The sequence below is a fragment of the Ovis canadensis genome, chromosome 20 (genome assembly GCF_042477335.2).
Source record: "Ovis canadensis isolate MfBH-ARS-UI-01 breed Bighorn chromosome 20, ARS-UI_OviCan_v2, whole genome shotgun sequence".
Classification (NCBI taxonomy): domain Eukaryota; kingdom Metazoa; phylum Chordata; class Mammalia; order Artiodactyla; family Bovidae; genus Ovis; species Ovis canadensis.
The window spans coordinates 26727670-26751828 of NC_091264.1; the positions used below are offsets into that span (position 1 = coordinate 26727670).

The window sequence follows — 24159 nt, forward strand, 5'->3', positions numbered from 1 at the left end:
ACACTGTCAGGACCTAGCGACTGGACAGTCTCACTTCTCGCCTTTATAACAGTCTCTACTGGATCCGTCCCGCACCCCCATCCCCAACCTCCTACAGTCTAGTCTCTCCATGGTGGCCAGAGAGATTCTATTAAAAAGGTGTCAATTCATGCCCCTCCTTTGTTCAAAATCCTCCCAAGGCTCCCACTTCTCTGAGAATAAAGCCCAAAGACCTTCTATAGCCTTCCTGGCTGCAAACAACCTGGCCCCATTAACTCTCTAATCCCACCTCCTACTCCCCATGGCTCACTCCACTGCAGCCATACTGGACTCCCCATTGTTACTAAACAGTCCAGGCATGTTTCTACCCCAGGGCCCTTGCACTGGCTATTCTCCTGCCTGGATCACACTTCCTGCAGATGTCTGTGGGACTTCCTTCCTCAGGCATGTTCAGGTCTCTGCTCAGGGAGGGGAGACCCACTCTGGTAGCACCCCTACTCTCTGCTTGGGGAGGGGAGACCCACTCTGGTAGCACCCCTACTCTTAACTAATGTATATGAACTTGAACTTGGCTGCTTTGCCTTTTTGTGTAGAACTCATCACCAGAGAATGCATTATATACTTATTCACTGACTTCTTTACTGCCTGTCTCCCTTCAACTTGAACAAACTCTAGGAGAACAAGAGCGTGTTTCTTACCAAATTCACAGGTGCTCCACACAGAGCCAAACTCAAATGTGTGTCGATTGGCAGCAGTTCTTATACTGACTCCTTCCTGTCCATTCTCATAGCCACCACCCTGGATCAAGCTCTCACTACAACCCTGCCAAACAACTGCCAGATCTCCTGACCAGTCTTCCTCCTCTTAACCACAGCCTGCTCAAAACACACAGCTACAGGACTACCCAGCCTAATATGAGCTCCCGGGATCATATCAACCCATTCACCTGCTCAAGACTCTCCCAATACTATCCCCCAAACCCAAGAGTCCAGCCTACTGCCTCTAGGCACAGGCCTTATAATCAGCAAATCTGGGTTCAAGCCCACCTCTGCCACTTGGACAAGTAAATTCACCCTTCTGAGCCCTCAGTTTACTCTTTGATAAAATGGGCCGATGAATGACTCTCCCTTAAGGGATTGTGATAAGGATTAAAGAAGACAATACATATTCCTGATCTCATCTTGGGAAGTTAATGGTAGCAATTTTTATTGCTTTTCTTTTACTGCTCCAACTCCCACTGCCCTGACTCCTTTTCAACCTACGTTCCAGCCCAAATGAACGACTCACTACTCCCTCCCGCCCCACCAACACATACACATCCTCCTTGCCTTTGCCATAATAAGCCATCCACCAGGGATGCCCTTCTTGCTCCTTACTTCTATTTGTCAAGGCCAGTTCAAATATCCCCTCCTCTAAAAGGCTTTGGAAGTAATTTCCTCCCCCTTGGAATTCCCACAGCCCTTTATCTGCCCTTGCCACACGGCATTTATCAAGATCTCCCAGGAACCACCGTCTTGTATGTGATTCCTCTCTCCTTCTCTTTGAGGGCAGAGCCTGCATCTTATTTATCTCAGTAGCCCTGTCAATGCTCAGAACAGGGCCTTAATCAGGGCGGTACTCAGTAATTTAATGGATAGTGAGAGGCACACCAGGCATTCGAGGTGGCACTAGTGGTTAAGAATCCACCTGCTGATGGATGAGAGAGACATAAGAGATGCAGTTTCGATCCCTGGGTGGGGAAGATCCCCTGGAGGAGTGCATGGCAACCCACTCCAGTGTTCTTACTCGGGAACCCCATGGACAGAGAACCCTGGCAGGCTACAGTCCACAGGGTCACAAAGAGTTGGACATGACTGAGTGAGCACACAGGAGACAGACACCATGTTTCCCTACTTCCAAATCAGAAGGCCCACTGGGATCCAGTCTCCAGGCCACTTCCTACCAGCTGTGTGACCTTGAGCAAATCCTCACACTCTTACAACCTTGGTTTCGTCATCTATTAAATGGGGACCATAGGACCCACCGTTCTGACCTCTCAGAATGTTATGGAACCAAAGCAGACAGAGGTGTGAAAATGCTTGTTAATGCATGTGGCGTTTACACACCTATAAGATGTTGTTGTTATAACCAACAATTCTCCCTAAAATATTCACTCCTAGGACTTCCCTGGTAGGCTAGTGGTTAAGAATCTGCCTTGCAATGCAGGGGACACGGGTTCCATCCCTGGCCAGGAAACTAAGATCCCACATGCCGTGAAGCAACTAAGCTCAAACGCTGCAACTACTGAGCACACGCACCACAACAAAAGATCCCACGCGCCACGACGAAGACCTGATGAGGCTAAATGAAAAAACAAAAAAAAAGTGCAGTCCTCTCTGTACAAGAAGGTGCCTGAAAGAATCATCATCGAATGCAGTGCAAGATGTCAAGTGAGTTTTGCTTTCTTCCATATACTTTTATGTTTTCTGATTGTTTTTGCAGAAAACACAGGTTACTCATAGGCGTGTGAAAAGGGAGATTGCATTAAGAAAAAAAGGTTCATTCCTTTGAGTTAGGCATTGCTCTTGCCTCCCGTATCATCTAAATGCAAAAGGGGCCCTTTAACACCCAGTACCAGTGGCCAGCAGGGTCTTCTGACTGTGGGGAGGAAGATGCAGAAGAGGGGCCATACCCAGGTTCTCAAAGAGGCAGCTCTGCCAGAGCATGAGCCCCTGTTCTGCACACAGCCCCAAGGGTCAGGAACCAACCCAGCCAAACCCCACCAGGAAGCTCTCCTCCAACCTAGGGTGTCGGAAGTGTGGCTCTGACCAAAGGCAAATGCCCTGGATGCTAGGGTGGGAACACGGGAGCTAATGGGGGGAGTCTGGAGCTTCAGAAGGCCCTACGGAGGCTAAGTAATTAGAACAACTCTCATCCTACTGGGAGGCTTGAGGCCAAGGGAGCCCAGGAAAGGCAAGAAGCAATGTGATGGCCAAGCCCTCCCCCTGCTGGCCACATCTGGAGCAGCAGTGCCAGTGGCACAGGGCAGGGTCCACAGGCACCTGAGCCCTCATCAGGCCCCAGAGTCCAGAGGCAGGTCAGAGTCGGGGAGGGCTCATCCAGGACTGAGCGACCCAAGGTCCTGTTTCCTAGGTTCCGTGTTTTTGCCTGATGGGGCATCTCCTGGCCCAACCTCTGTGAACCCAGCCACCAGGAGATAACAGGTAAGAGTAGGGGAGAGGAAGACAGAAGGGAGCGGGGTGGGGATGGGGGAGGATGTGGGGGAGAGAAGGGCCTCACACTCCTGGCTGTCTCACTCCTCCCAGTCCTGCTCGTGCCTCCTGGGCAGCTGGGGAGAAGCAGTGGCTGCTACCACTGCCCGGATTTCCACTCCCGCCCCCAGGTATTGATTTCCTGCATCATTCATTTGCTGGCCTTGGCGGCTGTGATTAGCTCCCTCCATTCTCCCTGTGGAGCCCCCCGCCCCGTCCCTCCATGTTCCAGCAAAGCAGAGCTAATACCAGGCTCTAAATGAGGCTTTGCCACCCTGGCCCCAGCAGCTCACAGTCAGGTCTGGCCAATTACAAGGAGGCTCTCAGCATGTCCGCAGCCAGCCCCTGGAAGAGGTGCTTTCCCGGCTAATAAACAAACTCCTCCTCTCTAAACCACCCTCATTTCCCAGAGCCCCCTTCCAGGCAGGAAGCACAGATCTGCAGCCTGCAGCATAGGGTGGGACGTCATGTGGATCTTGACCTGAAGGGGGGACTCTCCTGCCTGAAATGAGGCCTGGGAGCCCTCAGACTAGTTGAGGGGCCAACTTAAACTTGGAAGGTGGGAGGTGAGGGTGCAGATAATGCTGACAAAGCAAACGAAACAGCCTGGATTTGTGAACACAAGGTCCTCTTTCTCCCTCGTGTAGTTTCGATAACTGAGAAGGAAGAAGGGACAAGAGGCAGGGACCTTCTCAAGGATACTTAGAAAACCCCAAGCCTTCTGCTTGTCCTGGGAGGCCAGAGTTTTCATATGCTATGACTTCCTTCACCAGCAGGCAGCCAGTTTCAAGGCATGGGGTAGAAATATCAGTGCCAACTCCCAAGGGTCCCCACACCCAGATCAACACCCAGAAGATGGCACTGGGAGACACACCTCCTCAACTTCCCTTTCCGCACCCCTCAGAGGAGGGGGAAAAAACCTGACTTGGTGATAATTCTGTAAGCTATGTTGCTCTTGTCAAATTATTCAACATCTGTCTTCATGTTCCCACAAAAATTAGCATAGGATAGTAGTTTCTGATGACACCTTTAGTGAAATATTTTGACTTCCACCAGTAAGTTGCAAACAACCTGTCTTAAGGATAATGTCAATTCCCACTCCTGCATATTAAATAATCCAGGGGTTTGTTGTGTTTTTGAAAGGCAGAGGAGTCCCACTGACCTGCTGCTGGCTGGAAGTCCAGCGGCTATGGGAGAAAGAGAGGAAGCCAGGGTGGAGGAGAGGGTGTTCTCTGATGCTAACCACACACAGGACACTTCTCCTCTATCACCTGGCTACTATCTTTGCCCCAAGACGAGGTCTCTGTGGCCAGCCCACCTCCCTCTGGCATGCCAGAAAGCAGATTACAAGATCCACCCCGGAGCACAACAAACTGGCCCAGGAGATTGGGAGGCAGAAGGGAAGAGGAGACCAGCTCCAAATGGACCATCTGCTCCAGGACTCAGCTGCCATAGCATCTGTGCTCCCAAGAGCAAAGCCACCTGACCAGACTGAAGGCACCTCCCCAAGCCTATTGTGGACAGCGGGCCTCAGAGCCAACAAGTGGACACTCAGAGGGAAGCCGGGCATAGAGCTCCAGGCACCTTCTTCCTACCAGCCTCAGCAGAGAGCCACGGTCCAGGCAAGATCCTGATGGCTTTACCCTCCACGTCCTGTTCTTCCTCCCTCTTCTCAGTTTAGCTTCCATATTAATCTGCCACTCCCTTAGCCACACAGGCTGTGAAGATGCAGGGACTCCCTTGCCCAGGCACACTTTCATCTTTCGTGCCTTGAGTAAAAGCTTCTGCCTCCCCGCTCATGGCCACGGCAGCTAAGGTGCCCTCTGGCTGCCAGCCTAGGACTCCATGACTCGCCCTAAGCAGAGACTCTCAAAGAGCCCCCACTACCCTGCTGAAAACCATCCTGGACAGACTTCTAGGGGAGAAAGAATTTCAGGAAGTATTTCCTCAACTTCCTCCCAGCAATGGCCCTTCATTCATGCAACAAATATTTGTCCGTGCCAGGCACCACGCTGGGTGCCAACATACAGTGATGGATGGGCATGAGTGACCATCTCTCACCCCCACACTCTTACTCTTTTCTCACCTGCTTTGGAGTGGGGGGCGGGGCACAGAAGAACTAGCTCTCCATACTGTTTCTTAACCCAGACCCAGTGATAGAGTAGCTGTCCCTTCTGCTAGAGCTGGCCAAATTTCCAGCATCATAGCCTCTTGCCATCCTTCTCCTCACACGAGATCTTCCATTCTCTCCATCCACCCCGATTAAGGCTATCCACCCTGCAATTCCCCAGAGGTCCCAGACTTCCTTGGAGGTAGACTCTCAAAGGGCAAGTGGAAAGAATGTCACCCAAGAGCTCCAGGTTGGCCCCAGTACACCAAGCCCACCTTGATTTGCTCTGAGAGCAGCTACAACCCAGGCACACGAGGGAGTGGAGAAAATACAATGAAAGGGGGACTTATAAGGCAATGGCTAAATCCTGGCCCCAGAGTCCTATGAGTGAGGGTCCACAGAGACCACCGCCCCTCCCCTTGCCCTCGTGGCTGGGGTTTCCAGGCTAGGCTCATGAGAGCCTCTTCGAGATGGGTCTCATGCAGCCCTGGAGAAGGATCAAGAAGCTAGAAGGGATGTAGGAGACGGATGGCCAGGAGATGAACCTGCCAGATCTGCCCAAGGGCACGGAGAGGGAAGAGCAGCAGAGGCAGCAGCAGAGGCAGAGGGCTCCCCATCGCTCTCCAGAGCCCCTGGGTGTGGTGAGAAGGCAGAGGCCTTGGCTGGTCCCTCCTGAGGTCACCTCTTAAGGAGGCAGTGAAGCTGTAGGGAAATCTCGAGGAGAAAAAAAGAAACAGGACCCGCTCAGTACACCGGGATATCTTCCCCTGCCCCCGGGAGGCCGAGTCCTCTGGAACCCGCTCAGTGGGCTCCTCTCCACAGCCCAGCCTCTCTCAGTCCCTGCTGCATTCCTCTCCCTTCTTTCCCTTTCTGGGCTATGTAAAGGGCCAGGCAGTAAGAGACACAAACTAATTAAGAAGCAGAGTTTGGCCAGATGCCTGAGCTAGCCTCCCCGGGGAATTAAACCCAAGCTAGCTAGCTGTGTAGGGCCAGGAAGATGTCATCTCACAGATACCACCCCCCCCCCAGGACACCCCTCCCTCTTGCCAGGCATCCCCAGAAAGAGGCTTTTAGCATCTGCACTTGAGGACGGCAACTGAGGGGACAATACCTCAGCTCCCACCCCCTCCCCAGAACAGCTCAAACCCTCTCCTGATTTAGAGGTGAATACTCAGGTCGTCCACCCTAAGGAAAGAGAATCGCCCCCACTCCAGCTACACCGCATTAAAAAACTGACCCACACAGACCACCCTGCAGTCAAGAGAAGGCACGGCAAGGGCCACCGGGCCCCAGAGACTTTTTGTGCTGTGGGTCAGGGCATTACCGGCTGCTAGAACTCAGACGGGGGGTTCCTGGGAGGGATGAGCCCTTGTGACCCTGAATGGATGATGCCGCCGGCTCGCAGGATCTTTCCCCCAAAAAACCCATGAGAGAGAAGGAAGAAGGGGGTAGCCAAAGTTCCCTTGGCGCCTGAGAGCCAGGCGTGCGGACGCGGGAGGAAAGCTGCGTGGGCAGGAGGCAGAGTTTGGACACGTCACCTGACGGGCGCGTGCCGTGTTTGCTTTCCCGGGGACCGTGGCTGAATGTCTGTGTGCGCGCAGGGAGAAGGAAGGTGGAGCTGGGGTTTTCTAGCTGAGAACCGAGGACAGGAAGAACTAGCCGGCTCAGGAGAGGTCCGAGAAGGGATCCTGGCGTCGTGGGAGCCGGATCTAGGGGATGCCTGCATCCGCTTGGGCTGTCAAGAAGCGAAGCCCAGCGAGAGAGCTGGGAAGGCGAGCCCGCCGCTGGGCCGCGGAGCTGGCAGCCAGCTCACCCGCCAGCCGCGCGCAACTCCAGATCGTGCAGCGCTTGGCTTCCACTCCAGAGGCCGAGTTAGGGTGGGACAAGATTTCGGTGCAAGTCGCTTTCTCAGTCCCCAGTGTGCGGTCTGTCAGGGTCTCCCGGGCCAACTGGATGCTCTCAAGGCTTCCGATTCATTCCCGCCCCAGGCAAGGTTTGGGAAAGTGGATACTACCTCCCCCTGGCATCCCCGGCTTAACGCCAGACCCTACGACCTGCCTCCGTGCGCTGAAGCAGCTAGCTCTATTTCCTCGCGCTCTGGAAAAGGGCGGGGACCCGGGCATCCACTCCAGAGTCCGAGCCAGGGTACCCATCAAACCCGCGCAGCGCGCACTTCGCGCCTCTTGCAAAGTTTCCGCGCGGGGCTGAGCGGGCTTACAGCGGGACGCGGGCTCTTACCGTAGACTCCTTGTCCCCGGCAGTGGAAGGGGAGCAGCGCCAGAAGTAGAAGGCAGGTCACCTCCATCTTCACGGCCCGTGCTTCATCCCCGCGAGGCGGCGCAGCCCGAGAGGCAGTGGGGGGCGCATCCGCCGGGGCCCCTCGGTGCCCCTTGCGTCTTCCCCTTCTCCGAGAGGCGACGGTGGGGGCGGCGGCGGCGATCAGGAGACTGAGGAGGCGGCGGCGGCGGCGGCGGCGGCGGCAGCGATGCGGGTTTCTCCTCCGGCGGGGCCGCTGCCCGCGTGGGGACGCAGGGGGCGCTGGCCTGGCCCCGGGTGCCTCGGCGCGCCCGGCGCCGCAGCCAGCGCCCCGGCCCAAGGAGCCCGGCCGCCGAGCCTCTCCGGGTCCCCAGGGCTGTCCGCTCGGGGTTCTGGGTTCCAGGGACCCCTCCGCGGAGGCGGAGGCTTTTGGATCCAACAGGCCACCGACGACTGGCAAACTTGCCGTTTCCCCGCCCAGGGGACGCCCCTCCGTGGAGCGGGGGCGGGGAGGCCCGGGCTCGGCTCGCGTTAATCCGCTGTCTCCAGCTCTGCGGCCGGTGCTGGGGGCTCAATGGCCCGATCCAAGGGGGCCGGGCTAGGCGTCCTCTCGGAGGCGAAAAGCCCCGACTCTGGGCCTCCAGAGCCGGGGAGAAGCGCGGGCTGGGCTCCGCCGAGGGGCGAGAGCCACTGGTCCCCGGGTCCGCGAAGTTAGCCGAGCCGCGGAGGAACCCCGGGGAGGAATCGCGCCCCAGCGCCCCGCGGGAATCAGGAGAACAATTCCATCCAAGAGAGGCCCCAGAACGCGGAGAAAGAAGGAAAGTTTGAGTCGTTTGAAAAATACTCGCGCTCTCGCAGAGGCCGGGGCTGCGGCGCTGGAGCCGCTCGCCGCCTCCGCTCGCCGCGCTCCGCTCCCGCCGTCTGGTCGCGGCGGCGGCGCTCCCGGGGTCGGAGCTCTCTGGAGAGCGGGGCTGCGCCGCGCCCCAAGTTAGTCGTCCCCGCCCCCGCCCGGCGGCCTCTGCCGGCGGGGGCCCAAAGCAGGCGGGGCCGGGCCGAGCCGGGCTCCCGGGCGCGGCGGCCGCGGGGCTCCGGGCCGTGGGAGCTCTCGCCTAGCTCGGCAACTTGGGCTTCGCTGTGCTGCTTTCCCCCCCACCCCGAGCTTTTCATTCCGCGCCCCCCCCCTCGCCTCCCCCGGCCTGCCCCCACCTCCTCCCTCCTCCCCCTCCCCTCCTCCCTCCTCCTCGCGGCTCCTCGTTCGGTCTCTCGCTCTCCCACCCTTTGTCGCTCGCTCTCCTGTTTGATTCCCCTCCAGTTAAAAAAAGGAGCCAATTAAAGGCAGCCCAGCTCTCCGGGCCCAGCCTCTGTCCAATTTCCTCGCCTCCCCCAGGACCAATTAGAGAAAACAAAACAGGGCTGGGGGAAGCTGACTGCCTTTCTGCCTCTCTCCCTCTCTCTCCCTCTCTCTCCCCCCACCCCTTTCTGCCCTTCCCCCCTCCTCTCCCTCTCTCCGCCCCCCATCCCCCCAGCAGGAAAATGTCAGAAAGCAGAAATGGATCCCTCTATCCCGAGGACAGTGGCGAGGGGCCGCGGGTTTCGGCGCGGGCTCTGCGGCGCGCTCGCGCTCGCTCTCCGCCTGCCCTCGCACACCCAGACCCACCGCTCGAGCCGGGTGCACGGACCCCAGTCCACTCGCCGGGCAAGCACGGCCGTTCGCCCCCGGGACTCTAACCTAGCCCGCGGGGCACGGCACACTTTGTAAAATGTTTTGCACTTTTGGGGGGCGGGACCGAAGCGGGGGTCGAAGGGGAAGAACCGGGGCGCCAGCGGCTCTCGGGGTCCTGCAGGCGTGCGAGCCGGTCGCCCGCTGTGTGGGTCTGCAGGGCTGTCTGCGTGGCCCTGGAGTCCCTCCGCCCCCGGCCGAGCCCCGCCCCTTTCCAGGCAGCCGCTGCCTCTCCCCGCGTCCGGCGCGGGGGCCGCCGCGGGAGCCGCTGGCTGAGCCCCGGGGCGAAGAGGGCGCGATCAGAGCTCCAGCCCTCGCCGCGCGCGGCCCACAGGTTGCCAACAGGTCTGTCCGCAGGACCCCGCAGCTGAAATTCCCCCAGGCTACCCCCGTTCTCCGCAGCTTGTCCTTCTCCCCGTCCTGCCTCCGCTCAGGACCTCAGGCGCCCCCAAGCGCCCCAGGCGCGCCCTCTCTTCCGGCAGCCTAGCCAGGGGCCGGCTCCCGCTACGTGGTCCCCGCGCTCCCGAACTCCACTACCTCAAACCCGCCCTCCGGGAGCAGGGGTGGGGAGAGCGCGCCTCCCAAACGCGGGCAGGGAGAGGCAAAGGCGAGCAAGCGAGGCGGGCGGCCTCCCCCGCACTCCGATCGCTTTCCCCTCCCCGGGTCTGGCTAATCTCACCTGCTCCACCTGTCGCCGTTATTTATCTCGGCGTGTGCGCAAGGATTGTGTTAGGGCAACCCGTGGGAGCGCGGAAAACCGCAACTAGCAAGAGGCGAGATTACAAACCTTTCCCCCCGCACCCCCCGCCACTCCCCGGACCTGTTTAATAATCGAGTTTAAAACGACTCGACGCATTTGTCAAAACTGAAAGAACATATAAAAGTCTTAATTTTTCAGCATGTAAATTAAAACAAAATTTTGAAATAAAGGATAAGTCACCCCCTTTACCAGACCCATTTCCTGCTGGGTCCCTCCTCTCCTGCCTCTCACTGGAGTACCTGCCCCTGACTTCAGGGGTGTGACGGCAGGACTCAGGCCTCTGGGGAAATTACAGGCAGCCTAGGAAGGGAGGGGCGGCTGTGCCCACCTCCGCGTTTCCTTCTGTCCATCTCAGGAAGTCTGAGACCATCGGAAGAATCTCTCCCCGCCCCCCCCCCCATTTTATTGAAATATAATTGATTTACAGTGTTGTGTTAATTTCTACTGGACAGCAAACTGATTCCGTTATACATATATTCTTTTTCATAATCTTTCATCAGAAGAATCTTATTCTGCACCCCACCTCCACTTGACTGAGTCTCCTTCCTCCTCTCCTTTTTTCCTCTCCTTGCTTTCCTGTGGGTCTATGGCTGAATAAGGGAAACCAGACCCACTTAGCGCTGGGCACCCAGCAGATGCCAGCTGAAGATCTGTTAAATGAACCAGTGAATGATTCCCATCATAGACCACAGACCACCGACCTAGGATACCCTCAGTGCCGCTATCTTATCTATTCCCCTCCATCCCCAACCAAAGAGAAAAATCCATTTTCTGCCCCCACAGACATACAGAGTTATCAGGTTCTGTATCTTCCCACCCACCTTCCCCACCAGTCTGATAGGAAGTGGTACCAACTGAGGGTGCCATGATAAGTACCTTCTTTTATTATCATCCTCTTCCCATTATTTGAAAATCATCACCTCCTCCAGGAAGCTCTCAAGGAGTGATCACAGTGATTCCTGCCCTCCTTGGCTTTGCCTATTTTAAGTTGAATGGGCACTTGTCCATGTCATGGGAAACTGCTTTACTATTTTTCAGTTGCTGCTGCTGCTAAGTCACTTCAGTCGTGTCCGACTCTGTGCGACCCCATAGACGGCAGCCCACCAGGCTCCCCCATTGCTCCTTTTTGGCTTTGGGATGTATTATTGGTGGACAAGGAACTCCACTGACTCAGCTAACCATCTCTTGAGTTTACTGTCTCTGAACACCTACCCTGGCCTGGAGGAGAGAGAAGACTCATGACGGGGCAGGGACAAAAAGGAGGGGAGAGCAGAGGATCAAATTCTACCCCGGCTGAGATTGAACATTTGCTGTAGCTAATCCATTGTGAATACTCAGCAGCTAATTGTATGCAGTGTAAATATCTTGACAGCCTGCTTGTCTGTGCCTATAAATTCAGTCATCTCCTCCCCTAGGTGTGCCCCTCTTTGCTGCCTCTGACAAAGCCCTGGGCCTGACAATGAGAAGCAAACAGGATAAGGAAAGGAACAGTTAGCTTGGGAGCCATGGGTCCTGAGCGCCAGTCCTAACCTCTCTAGGCCTTAGTTTCCCCAGCTGTAAAGTGAGTAGGATCCATATTTCACAGAGCGGTTGAGATAAACGCTTAATAATAGTAATGGCTGACACCACATGCCAAGGACAGTTCTAAGCCCTTCATGTGCATTAACTGTTTAATCCTCACAACAACTACGTGAGACAGGACTGTCATTCTCGTAGAATAGCATAGAGAGATTTAGTGATTGACGCAGCTACTAAGTGGCTGAAGTGGACTCTTCAGGCTTGCTCTTTCCTAGGTATTTAGTAAATATTTTCACAAGAAGTGTTCCTATTCTCTTCTGGAATAGAGAATAATTCTGCTGAACCCCAGATTGGGTGCTTGGGGGTGGGGCATGAAAGCTAGACCACTGGTCTAGCTCAACAGTGAAGGAGGCCACTGGGCACAAGTTGAGACTGAAGCCACCTGGGGGCCTGGTGGTCAACACTCACTGCCAACTCTTGGGTTCCACTCATGACATGCTAAGAAAAACTCCATCATTTTGCCCTAGAGAAAGCCCAGCCTGTGGGCTCCAGGAAGACTAAGTAGCTGCTGACTGAGGGTGTGAGTGAGAGGCCGGACAACCAGGAGCCCCAGACCTCCCTCAAGCAGCGCCACTTCGGGCTTTTGTTGTGAGAGTGCATTACTAGAAATTTCCCCCATCTCCTCCTGCCTCTTGATCATTCGAACATTCGCTTCTAGCAAGTCAGAGCCTGGAAGAAAAAAGTGGGAGAGACAGCACAAGAGTTTTTGCAGGGAGAGAGCATCATCACCTTGCAAGGGAAACCGTCTTGGAAAATCGTGCAACGGGAGGTATTGATTCAATCTTAGGGGCAAGCCACTTTCTGGTCAGGTAGGAGAGGGCTGGCTGGGAGGGGTGAGGAACGAGGAGAGTTATGACCCTGCTGAAAGACCAGTTTATTAATTCCGGCTCTAACAAATAGCCAATTAATGGTTCCAGCTGCTAATTAGTAAGCAGTTAACTCCTGTTATAAATCGTGCTGCTCGAGACTAGTACTATTGCAATCCTGCAATGACACCCTTGGAAAGGAAGGACCATAGAGACTTTGGTCACCCACCAGGTCCTGTAGACCTCTCTACTCCCCTCCCCCAGACCCCCAGCAGGCTCTCTGCTCTGGAATGCAGGATTCAGAGCAGGGACCCTGTCTACTGTCCACATGTTCATTCATGTAAGATATATTTAATGGGTTCTTGCTGTGTGGCAGGCACTACCCTAGGCACTACAGATTCAACGTGAACAACACAGGCAAGAACCCCTGTTCTCCTGGAAGTAACATTCTGGTGAAGGGACAGACGATATAGTCGGTCAATAGTATTTATTCTAATTTTTAAAGATTTTTTTGATGTGGGCCATTTTTTAAGTCTTCATTGAATCTGTTACAGCATTGCTTCTGTTTCGTGTTTTGGTTTCTCCACAACCAGGGATCAAGCCTGCACACCAATGGAAGGCGAAGTCTTAACCACCGGACTGCCAGGAAAGTCCCGATAGTACTTAGATAGTAAGGGAGATACTAAAGCTAGGAGGAGGAGTCGGAAATGTGAAAGCTGAAATGTTAGTGAGTGTCCGCAGAAGACCCCACTGACATCTGAGGACCTTAAAGGGGAGAGGGATCAAGCTGTGCCAGTGTCTGACAGAAGGGCATTGCAGGGGGGTAGGGGGGGAAAGTGCAAAGGCCTTGTGGTGACAGGGAGGATTTGGTTGGAGCTGAGTATGTGAGGGGAGAGTAGCAGGAGTGAGATCAGAGAGGTTTAAGGGGACAGATCATTCTAGTTCTGCATTCACTGCAGGATGTTGGATTTTAGTCTAAGCAAGATGGGAGCTATAGCAGAGTTATGAACAAAGGAGGGGCAGGATTTGAATGTAGTGTATCAGACTTGCTCTGGCTCTACATGAGGAATTAATTGAAGGGGAGTGGTTCCACAGCATCCCTAGCACCTGGCACTGTGCCTGGCACTTAGTGGGTGCTCAATAAATGCTTGCCATATGAACCGGTCAATGAAAATTGATGAGGCTAGACTGTGCGACTGGGAACCGTGATCGCTTTTGCAAGGCTAATTTATTCATATTCTCTTGTAAATTACTTGAAAACCCTCTCGAAGGGTGCCCTCGTATTTTAATTGTCCAAGAAATTCTACATCCACTCTCCTTCTTGGTCCTTAAAATGTGAGGTGAGTTAAGACATGTGGCCCCCTCCATTTTACAGACGTGAAAACTGAGGCAAAGAGCCATTCACTGACTGGCTTAACAGTGTGTTACTAAAATACCAGCCCTAGAATGATGGGGTGGGGAGGTGCAAAAGAGACAGGAGTCTCTTCCCTTCTTTCTGGCCACTGTCTCATGACTGCACCTTGCCCCACTGTGAGAGCGTCCCTCTCTCATTTCCACGATGAGCTGATGTGCCCCGACTCTAGAGCCTTGTGAGCTGTGTCTGAGACCTGGATGCTACCATTTCCCAATTGAGGGTCGCCTGGGTTGTCCCAAGCTCCTTATGTCCACACTAACGTTAGAACAGGGGACATTTTTGTTTAACTTTTTTGAGCTGACAGTTCAGTGGATCAAAAGTAATTTGGTTTGAAAACACATGATCTTCCCACTCTGAGGAGGTGTAAGGAGCACTGATTTACCCAACTCTGCTTCCCCAGCTGGCTGCTGGGACTGGGAAGCAGGTGAATGGGGTGGAAAAGCCAGGTTCTCTTGAATATTCATTAATTGAATACATATGTATTAAGTTAGGCATTGTGCCTACATCATACTGAGCATCCTGGTGGAGATGTCCAACAAGAAAAGACCCTCAGGGAGCCCTAGTCTGAGGGGAGACACACCCCTGCCTCAGGGAGCCCCAGACTGAGGAGAGACACAGCCCTGCCTCAGGGAGCCCCAGTCTGAGGGGGGGACACAGCCCTGCCTCAGGGAGCCCCAGTCTGAGGGGAGACACAGCCCTGCCCTCAGGGAGCCCCAGTCTGGGGGGAGACACAGCTCCGCCTCAGGGAGCCTCAGTCTGAGGGGAGATACAGCCCCGCCTCAGGGAGCCTCAGTCTGAGGGGAGATACAGCCCCACCTTAGGGAGCCCCAGTCTGGAGGGAGACACAGCCCTGCCCTCAGGCCCCTCACAGGCAGTGTGGAGACTGCTACTACAGGTTCATAGATTCTGGTATAAAAAAGAAGCAGCAACAGATAACTGTTGACAGCAATAAAGAACCCACAGAGGGTAAGTGTTAATGGGACGGGGAACAAGGACAGCTTGGGCGTGGTTACTCTGACTTCTTGGCTCTACTGCAAGATTGTTTCATGCGTCTAAACCTGGTTGCCTGCAGCCTTCCGAGTTTCAACCCAGAGCAAAGGAAGCAGCTTGGTGCTTTATTTGGGTGTTTCTCCCAACAGAAATGTCTCTCTGGGCTCCTGGGAACCAGGCCCGTTTGAAGATGAGACTGTGAAGCTGGCATGCAGAAGTCAATACCCCCCGGGAGGAAAACCCAGCCTCTCTGGGGACCAGGTCCCATCCCTGCCTGACTCCGCTGGCCTTAGGGAGACACACCTGGCTCCGGCAGCTGCAGAGGACCTGGAGACCAGCTCCTCCCTGGAAGGCCCCGTCCGGCACTCGGGTCTCATGGATGTCACCCCCTACCCTAGGCTTAGAGTGGCACGTGTGCTGTGAGCTCCAAGGCAGGATGGGCTATCCTCATACTGTGTGAATCGCTCACAGCACCCAGTGCAGGACTGAGCAGATGGCAGCCATTCGTGTGCTCATTAAAATGAACTGAGGACTTCCCCGGTGGTCCAGTGGTTAAGAATCCACCTGCCAATGCAGGGGACGTGGGTTCCATTCCTGGTCCTGGAAGATTCCACATGCCACGGGGCCACAGTTACCGCTTCACAGTGTGAAGCCGGCGCACTCTGGAGCCTGTGTCCCGCAACAAGAGAAGCCACCACAATAAGTCCACGCACCCCAACTGGAGAGCAGCCACCGGTCGCTGCAACTAGAGAGAAGCCCACACACAGCAACGAAGGCTCCGTGCAGCCAAAACTAGACAAACACAATGAACTAGTTCTGGTTACCCTGACTGCCCAGAACAAAAGTAAGCCCTGGACAAGACCTGAGTCTCCAGGATAAGGGAGACCCAAGTGAGCCAGACAAACAGCAAATATATAAGAAGAAATGTCTGAGTTATGCAGAGGCTGAGGGGAAGCAAATTCTTGGGGAAGGGAAGTAGGCAAGTGAGGGACAGAGCATTCTGGGAAAATCACTGCGTACACAAGTGGCAGGTGCCGAGACCCTCCACTGCTGCCTCACTCTGGGGTGCCCTCTAGGGGAGGAGGTGTTGGTCAGGTGAGTTTCCTGAAAGGAGGGTGGGAAGGTCTGCCAGGCTGGGGGTGGCTCTCTGTCCTTTGTCCCCAGGGCGCCAGTGTAAGGCGTGTCAAATTTCACTGAGCTGGTTCTTTCTCACCTTCTCCAGGACAGCTTTTTCTCGAAGCAGGATCAAATGTTCTCAAGCTTGAAAAGACAGGCCGGGATGTGAGGGGAAGGAGGAAAGGGAGAAGAGGGGTGAATGGAACTTGGAGGAGAGGGGGCCAAGGCTGGGCCTGGGGACTGGACCCGCGATTCTTCCAGGTCCCTTGTAGTTTTAAGTTCTCCAGCAAAATTCTTTCTCCTTTAACCATCACCTCTCTGTGAGCCCTGCAAAGTGGTAGGGGAGACTGGGGCCGGGGGGCGGGGAGCAGGAAACCGGACGATTACAGGCCCCCACACAGACAGGATCGCTGTGTGGCATAAACTCCAGGGGGCGCCATTCACATAGAATACGGCAGGAACGGCGCCCACCCCCCGCCCCCAGCGTGCGACGTGGTGGCCCCTTCGCAGCTCCATCTGCTCTGACCCGTCCCCAGGACAAGCTGATGTCATCCACTCTGTACTTCAGCCCCCCGTCCCCCGCTCCCCGTCCTTCTCTTCCCATCCCACCCCAGCCCCCAGCCCTTCTGACCCCCAGCACGCCAGGCTTAGCCACCACCCCCGCCCCACGCCACTCCGATGCGCTAGAGGATGGGAGGGGTCCCAGGACTGGTCCCCACACGCTCCTTGTTCCAAACACACGATGAGCCCGGGGGACTCGCTGCCTCTTCGATTAACTCTGGCTCTCCTCGGGGAACCCGCACTCCCACCGTCCCGGGGGGCCTTCAGGAGACGCATCTGGCCCCTGAGGGAGCGTGGAAAGAAGACCCCAAGGGGGGCTCCCACTCAACCCTTTGAAGCCAGTCTAGCCCCACCTCACTCTTGTTTTCATCCTTTAACCCAGGACTTCTCTGAAGGAGTATGTAGACAGTAGCATAGCCGTGAAATGCTCAGCCTAAAGGCTATTTGCCCTCACATCCGCCCAGTTTTAGGGGGATTTGAGGAACAGAGAGGTTCAATAACTCCCCCAAGGTCACACAGCTAAAAAGTGGCAAAGCTGGTTTTCCAGTCAGAGAATTTGGTCCAGAGACTGTAGAGGCTATGCTCTTCTCCACTACTTGATGCTCCCTCTTACAAAGAAGAGGGACCAAAAGCTGACATAATAGAGCTCTGCTGGCCAAATACATAGCCAATGTATACTAGTATTTGAGTTTAAATAAAGTCAGACTTCAGATTCAGTTTCTCAGTCACACTAGCCAAGTGTCAAGTGCGCAACAGTCCCACAGAGCCAGTGGCTACCGTTCTGGCCAATGCAGATACAGAACTCTTCTATCGAGGTAGCAGCTTCGTTGACAGCAATGCTCAGGAGTCCAATTTCACCCCATATCTACTGCTTACTGTCTGAGCAAATGTGGGGAGGTTGCTTAACCTCTCTGCATCCAAAAAATGGTGATAAGAATAGTGCCAAATTCATAGGACTGCTAAATTAGGGGGATTAAACAAGAAAATGCATATGAAGTGCTCCATACTGTGCCTAACACATAGCGAGCATTCTAAAAATTATTAGTTTTATTATTAGGAATCCTAGTCCAGTCCTTCATTTGACTAAGTAGGTAACTAAGAACCAGAGAAACAAAGGAATTGATTCACAGTCACACAGAAAATTTAATGCCAAAAGCTAGAGCTCCTGGTTCTTTTATCATGGCCTAATGGCACCACTACAGTTGACAGAGGACTTTCACATATGATGCTTTCCAAAATACTGGGAGGTAGTTAGATGAGGTTTCATCAACCCCATTTTACAGATTAAGACACTGAGGCATGAGAGGGTAAGGTGGCTTCTTCAGGGTCATGATGCTGTTTAGCAGCAGACTGGGGACTTATTACTTTTCAGCATTCTGCCCCCTGCTCTGTGTTCCACTGTCTGTGCAGGTTGACGCGTGAGTGTCTGTTTGTGTTTTCCATTTGCTTACCATTCAGAGTTCAGGGACCTTTGCCGCCTATCTATATTCTATACATAGAATATAAATTAGATAAATAATACTAATATGGTCTCAATGATGTAAAAGCTGTTATACAGACTGAAGATGAGAAGAACAGATAGTTCATTTTAATGATTATTGTAGGTGATGAGATTATGAGTGATTTTCATGTCTGTCTTTGTATGCTTCTATTATCCCTATATCTCTGCAAGCAGTATATTTATTTTTATAATCAGAAATAAGCAAATGTGACTTTCATATACTTTTTAAAAAATTAAGCTCCTCCAGTGTTTCCCCCATGGTCTCCAGTGCCCTCCAAGCAGTTGGGAGGCCTGACCCAGGGGTTGGCTTTGCCTGGCCAGATCCACTTACAGACTGGAGGCTGGTGGTGTGCCTCTCAGCTCAGTCGCCTTCGTCCACAGGCCCACAGGTCCCTCTGCACTGGAGTGGGTTTGAATTTACTCAGCAACATCCACACACAATAAATGTCATATCGCTTTATTTTTTCAAGTCAAATAAATTCAGCTCCCAAGCCTCCAATTGCCGGAGTGTTGAAAAATCTGCTTTAGTTATGTTTGAGGGGAGTCTCCAAGGTCATAGAAGAATCCAGGACCCAAGGAAGGGGCCTCAGGCCTTGTGGTTGCCATGGTAATTGACTCTTGTTGCCTTGGCTCCTGAACCCTAGGCCAGGCCTCAGCCGGCTGGCTGCCCTAGACGTGCTCTGAGAGGTCTCCATAGCAGCCCTCTAAGTGACCACAGTGGACCCTGGAGACCCTCAGGGCCTCCACACTTATCATCCAGCCTGCACAAATATCCCCATCTGGCACTGCAGGCCAGAGGGACACAAGGCCCCGAACAAAAGTCCCCAGATTTTTGTTCCTTCCTGGGCTGAGAGGCCCTTCTCCCTCCTAGTCACTCGCTTTTTCCTCATCCCTTATCTAGTCCACTCTCTCTTCACTCCCCCTCAAGAGACTTCCACCTCCTACCCTAACTGGGTGGGGGTGTCCCTGCTGCATTGATAACAAAACCCAAAGCTCCCGGAGGCAAGAAAGCCTGGACTCCGTGCCTACCTTGGATCCTTTCTTGGGATGAAGGAGGTAGAAATGTCAGTCATTATTCCAAGCAAAATGGGGAAACAAAATAACATTTCAGTATAGATCCTGGCTGTATCTGAACTTCAACTGAAGGCTTCTCAGACTTGTCCCCGCCAGGTCAGACTGAGAACAGAGGAGCATTCATGTGCCAGGGATGTGGAATGGAGTCCAGGAAGTCACACCTCCCCTTCACTGGGACCCAGGCTGGGAGAGGACATGACTAGGGGGAAGCCCAGAAACTAGACCCAAAGTGGGTGCTCAGTAAATACTTCCTGTTGTGGACGATCCAATGTGGCCACAGTCCTTTACACCTCTGAGCCTCATCATCTTTATCAGTAAAATGGGCATCCATTTATTCAACAACGTTGTCATGATCACCAGACAGTGTTCCAGGCACAGAGGTTGTACCTGTGAACATAACAAAGTCCCTCCCTTTCATTTAGCGGGGAAGACAACATAACATTGTTATGTCATATCAGGTCTGGAAGAGCCTGTGGGTGCTCAGCCCATATCTTACTGTACCAACTTCACTGCCCTCAGGCCGACTCCTAATTGCCTTTGCCCAAGGCCTTCGTGCCTGCCTCCATAGCAGCCAGAAGAACCAGAGACTCTCAGCTCCCCGGGAGCAGCCCTCGGCCAGTGACTCACCGGGCTGGTGCATAAACACCCCGGCTCCCTCACCCTTCGGGCAGAATGTCTCCGAGGTGTGTGTCCTACATTGGCTCCCAGAGTTCCCCATCGGGGTTGGGGCACAGATCCCCACAGCTAATAATCACTGCAGCTTTCATTGGCTGTCTTCCCTCCCCTGGATCACGTCCCCATCCTCCCATGGGTGTTTCCTGGAGTCACTGAATACTACTTGCCCTCAGATCCTTATCTTGGGATCTGCCTTCTGCCATCCAGTCTGAGACATGAGATTATGATTGATGCTAGCAAAACAAAATTCAAATGGCACAAGGGAATGGAGAACAAGGAGAGGTGTCTTTTTGGACAGGGTAGTCAGGGACAGCCCCTCTGTGGAGGTAATGTTCAGATCAAGGACCTGAGTGAACAGAGGGGGATATCCGGCCACAAGGGTGTTCCAGGCACAGGGAACAGTGGGTACCAAAGCCCTTTGGTGGAAACAGCTGGGAGCTTGGGGATGTTAATGACACCTGCCCAGTGGCTCACAGAGAAGGATTCCTTGAGATGGTTGGTCTGTGTAAAGCCCTGGACACATATGAACCATCAGGACTTTTTAAGGCCCCTCTCGAGAGCTGGCAAGCTCTCTTCAGGGAATTGCTCAGCCTCCTGGGCTGGCGGATCCACACCTCCCCCTCTGTGCTCACCCAGCCTCTCTGGCAGGGCTTGGGTTTTCCAGTAACTCATTAGTGTGGCTTTTGTCATGGTTGAAGAACAAAAGCCCCAACAAGAAAACCATGTTCAACGGCATTATGGGTTATTTATGAGAGAAAGCAAAGCCGCTTCAGCACTGGGGGAGGCCTGGTGGGGCGGGGGGAGGCAGGAGGTCCCTTCAGATGGGGAACTGGGGTACTTCGGATTTGCCTGGTGCTGGCCGCCAGCAGCCCTGCCCAGCACAGAGCAACCTCTTCTCTCTTCTCACCTCCCCCGGCCAAAGCCACCGTGAGTCACTGCTGCCCAAGCAACCTGATTCCCATCCACCCACTCATCCAACTCTTCATCCATTTATTTATTTATGTATCCAGCGATTCATTCATTCTTTCAAACATGCACCGAGGGCCTACTGTGTGCCAGGCACTAGCTCATGTCAACATCTCTGGAACATAGTCGTGAATCAGCAATCATGTCCTGGAACCAGCTCACACGAGCTCACAGCTGAATGCACACATCTCTTCTCAACTGCTCCTTCACTAGTGCCATTTCTATAGCTTTGTCAGCCACGGTGGGAGTATTTATATCACGGAAATTGGCGTGTGGTACAAGTCAGGGTCTTTCTCCTAGAGAGCTGGTTGTTAAACATTTACTAACCCACCACTGCACCAGGCCTCAGAATCTTGGGCCACACAGAGCTGAACCCCAAGACCGTACAGCCTAAACCTGGGAAGGACATTGACCCAATGTCCAGTGTAAGAGGCCCCCTTAGATTTGCTGGCCTCGGAGCCATACAGAATGCCTACACGGTTGTTTTTGCAACCTGGAGTACCTAGAACAGAGAATTCAATCTATCACATGAGAGGCGAGGTAAGAAGGTACAATAAAGAAGGTGCCTTTGAGCTGAGCCTTTGGGGATAGGTGAGATGTCAGCTCGAATGAAGGTATTCAGAACGGTGGGAGAAGTCTGAGCAGAGGTTCAGAGGAAGGGCCAGGCAGAATGCGTTCACTCCACTTAAATAAAAATGCCGTGGCAGGGAGTTGCTCCCACCTATTACCTTCCCAATCACATAGCAAAAGTGAACTGCTTTCTGGAAGGGAAAATTGATATTGCAAGCACTGACTTGTCAGGGAGAGGCTGCTGGTTGAACATTGGGTACTGAGGGATGAAGACACCCCTCCTCCTTCCACCTCCAGTCCTTCTTAAAGGAGGGTCTGATCTACAGGAAAAAAGGTGTACAGTGTGCGGAAGCCGCAGCCAAGAGGCCCCATCAGCCCACTCAACACCACCACGTTACCACCAGTGTTCGCTGTGGTCTGTAACCCATAGGCTGGCCTCACTATCGCCACTGGCCCCATCAGACAGACACATGTGCACAAGGTTGGCTTACAGACATCAGGCTGGATACACAAACAAAGCCAAGTGTTCCCAGTACTCCAGCTATCTGCATTGCTCGTAAGAGGAAGCTTCTCAAAGATGTAACATTTGCCACTTCCTTACTCTGAGAGATAGCTGAGCCTCTCCCAGGTATATACACACACATACGTGCAGAAGTAAGGATACATTCAGGACACTGAATATACTGTGTGCTGTGTATACTTTCCTTGTCGATACCAAACCATTAGACAGGCATGGAGGAGGCTGCAGTCCATTAGCCTTAACGATCCCCCCTGGACCCAGAGAGCCATTGGCGGCCCACACCTGGCCCATGAACTCCTGGCCTCCCTGCCGACCTCGCCCCACTTGTCTGACAAGGAACTGAACTTCCCACCAGTCCGAGGCAGCCTCCCACTCATCGTCCCTGGTCTGCTGCCAACTGCGTTCTGGGAGGGGCGGCAGAGCTTGACTGTGCACTGCGTTTGTAGAACACTCCACAGTCCTCAAAACACAGATTCATGTTCTCTCATTTCATCGCGGGAACCCTGGGAGGTAGGGATGAGTGTCTCCCGTCTGCAGGCGAGGAAACTGAGGCTCCAGGTGATTTGTCCAAAGAGAAGGTCGAAAGAGACCCGAGGTGTTCTGATTCAGGCGCTCATCCCACAGGAGCTCGCTGAGTTCTAGGTGCTGTGCTACCCCCTGGAGACTGAAAAATGAGTGTCAGGGGCTTCCTGCATGGTTCAGCGGTAAAGAATCTGCCTGCCAATGCAGGAGACACAGGTTCAGTCCCTGATCAGGGAAGATCCCACATGCTGAGGAGCAACAAAGCCCATGTGCCCCAACTATTGAGCCTGTGCTCTAGAGCCCGGGAGCCGCAGCTACTCAGCCCATGCGCCTAGAGCCCATGCTCCACGACGAGAGAGGCCGCCAGAATGAGAAGCCCGTGCACGGCAACTAGAGGGTTGCCCCCATTTGCCGCAACTAGAGAAAAGCCCTCACAGCATGAAGACCCAGCACAGCCAAAATCAAATAAGTAAATAAAATTATTTTAGAAAATGAGCACCAATAACAATAACAATGGTAGTCAGTAATAATAGTAACTAAACTTACTGGAGCACATGTACTGCATTATCTCATCTATCACCACAGTCCTTGAGGAGGTTCCACATTTACCCACATCTTTCAGTGGAGGACCCTTGGCATCGTTCCCGTGCTGAAAGAATTCACAGTGAGCACTAGGTCCTCTCAGGGTTGGCCCAGGAACCTTGACTCCTCTACAATCACTGAAGCAGAGCTTCTTGGGTAAGACGCAGGGATATGTTGGGAATGTATTGTTGAAAAACTTTCCCAGGGTGAGCAGTCTGAGCATGAAAGCATGGGCTCCAGAGGGGCCCCCAGAGGATGCAATTGGCAAAGGAACTTTGGGGACAGATTTGTCAATGTTCCTTGGGCTCTTGGGCCCGGCCCCCCCACCGTCTTTATTGCTTTTGTGTGACCGCTGTGGGACTTCATCTAGGCCCCTCCTCCACAGACAGGGTGATCTGACGTCAGGGGCACTGCCCTGGAGTCAGGCTGCAGCTTCTTGCCTGTGGACCTTACCCACTTTAAGTTCCAACACCCCTGTCTGTAAAACAAGGCTGGTAATAGTAATAATAATAGCAGTTTTTTCCAGAACGCTTACTTTGCAAGAGGTGCTGTTCTGAACCTCTGCCATGTGTTAACTCACATAATCTCTGAATGTCCCTGTCACGTTGGCTGTTAGCCCCGGGCTCAGTGTGCTACATGCGATTAGTAATCGTTAGCTGTTACTAGCTGAATCTTCAGCCTCAGGTGCCCTGAGACTGCCCACCTCTCTGCTTAACTCTGACAACCTCATTCTTCCTCCTGCATTTCTTCTCTCAGCCAATGGCTCTCCATTTCCACATCACCCAGACAGACCCCTGGGACCAAACCCTCGGGCCTCCTTCCCTCTTTAAATCCACATTCAAGTCCTTCAACTTCTGCCTCCTCCACATCTTTCTATCCATCCCCTGCATCCACTTCCTCCTCCCATCACCATCACCACTGCTTCTGCAGTTTGAGCCGGCTCGCTTCTCACCTGGATTATGCCAAAGGCTTCCCTGCTTCCAGCCTACGCACCCTGCAAACCATCATCCTGCTCTGCCAGAGATTTTCGAATTGCAAATCCACTTAAAATCCCTCTGTGACTCACCATAGACTCCAGGATCAAGTGCAGACTCCTTCAGCTTAGCTCACAGCTCTCTGAGGGACCAGGGTCTGACTTCCCACCCTCTGCTCCCCCCATATACTGCAGCATGGGCCGTCTGGTCGTGCCAGTTCATTCCTCTGGTGCT

At 53.7% G+C, this 24159-nt stretch overlaps 1 protein-coding gene across 2 annotated transcripts in view; it reads right to left on the reverse strand.

Moving 5' to 3' along the window:
- MDGA1 (MAM domain containing glycosylphosphatidylinositol anchor 1) overlaps nucleotides 1-8879 on the reverse strand; it is a 62129-nt gene extending 53250 nt beyond the window's left edge. For both annotated transcript variants that reach the window (XM_069562617.1, XM_069562616.1), the window contains exon 1: nucleotides 7579-8879. In XM_069562617.1, coding sequence (XP_069418718.1) covers nucleotides 7579-7645 — 67 coding nt within the window. In that variant the 5' untranslated portion in view covers nucleotides 7646-8879. The remainder of the gene's footprint in view (nucleotides 1-7578) is intronic.
- Between the last annotated feature and the right edge of the window lie 15280 nt (nucleotides 8880-24159).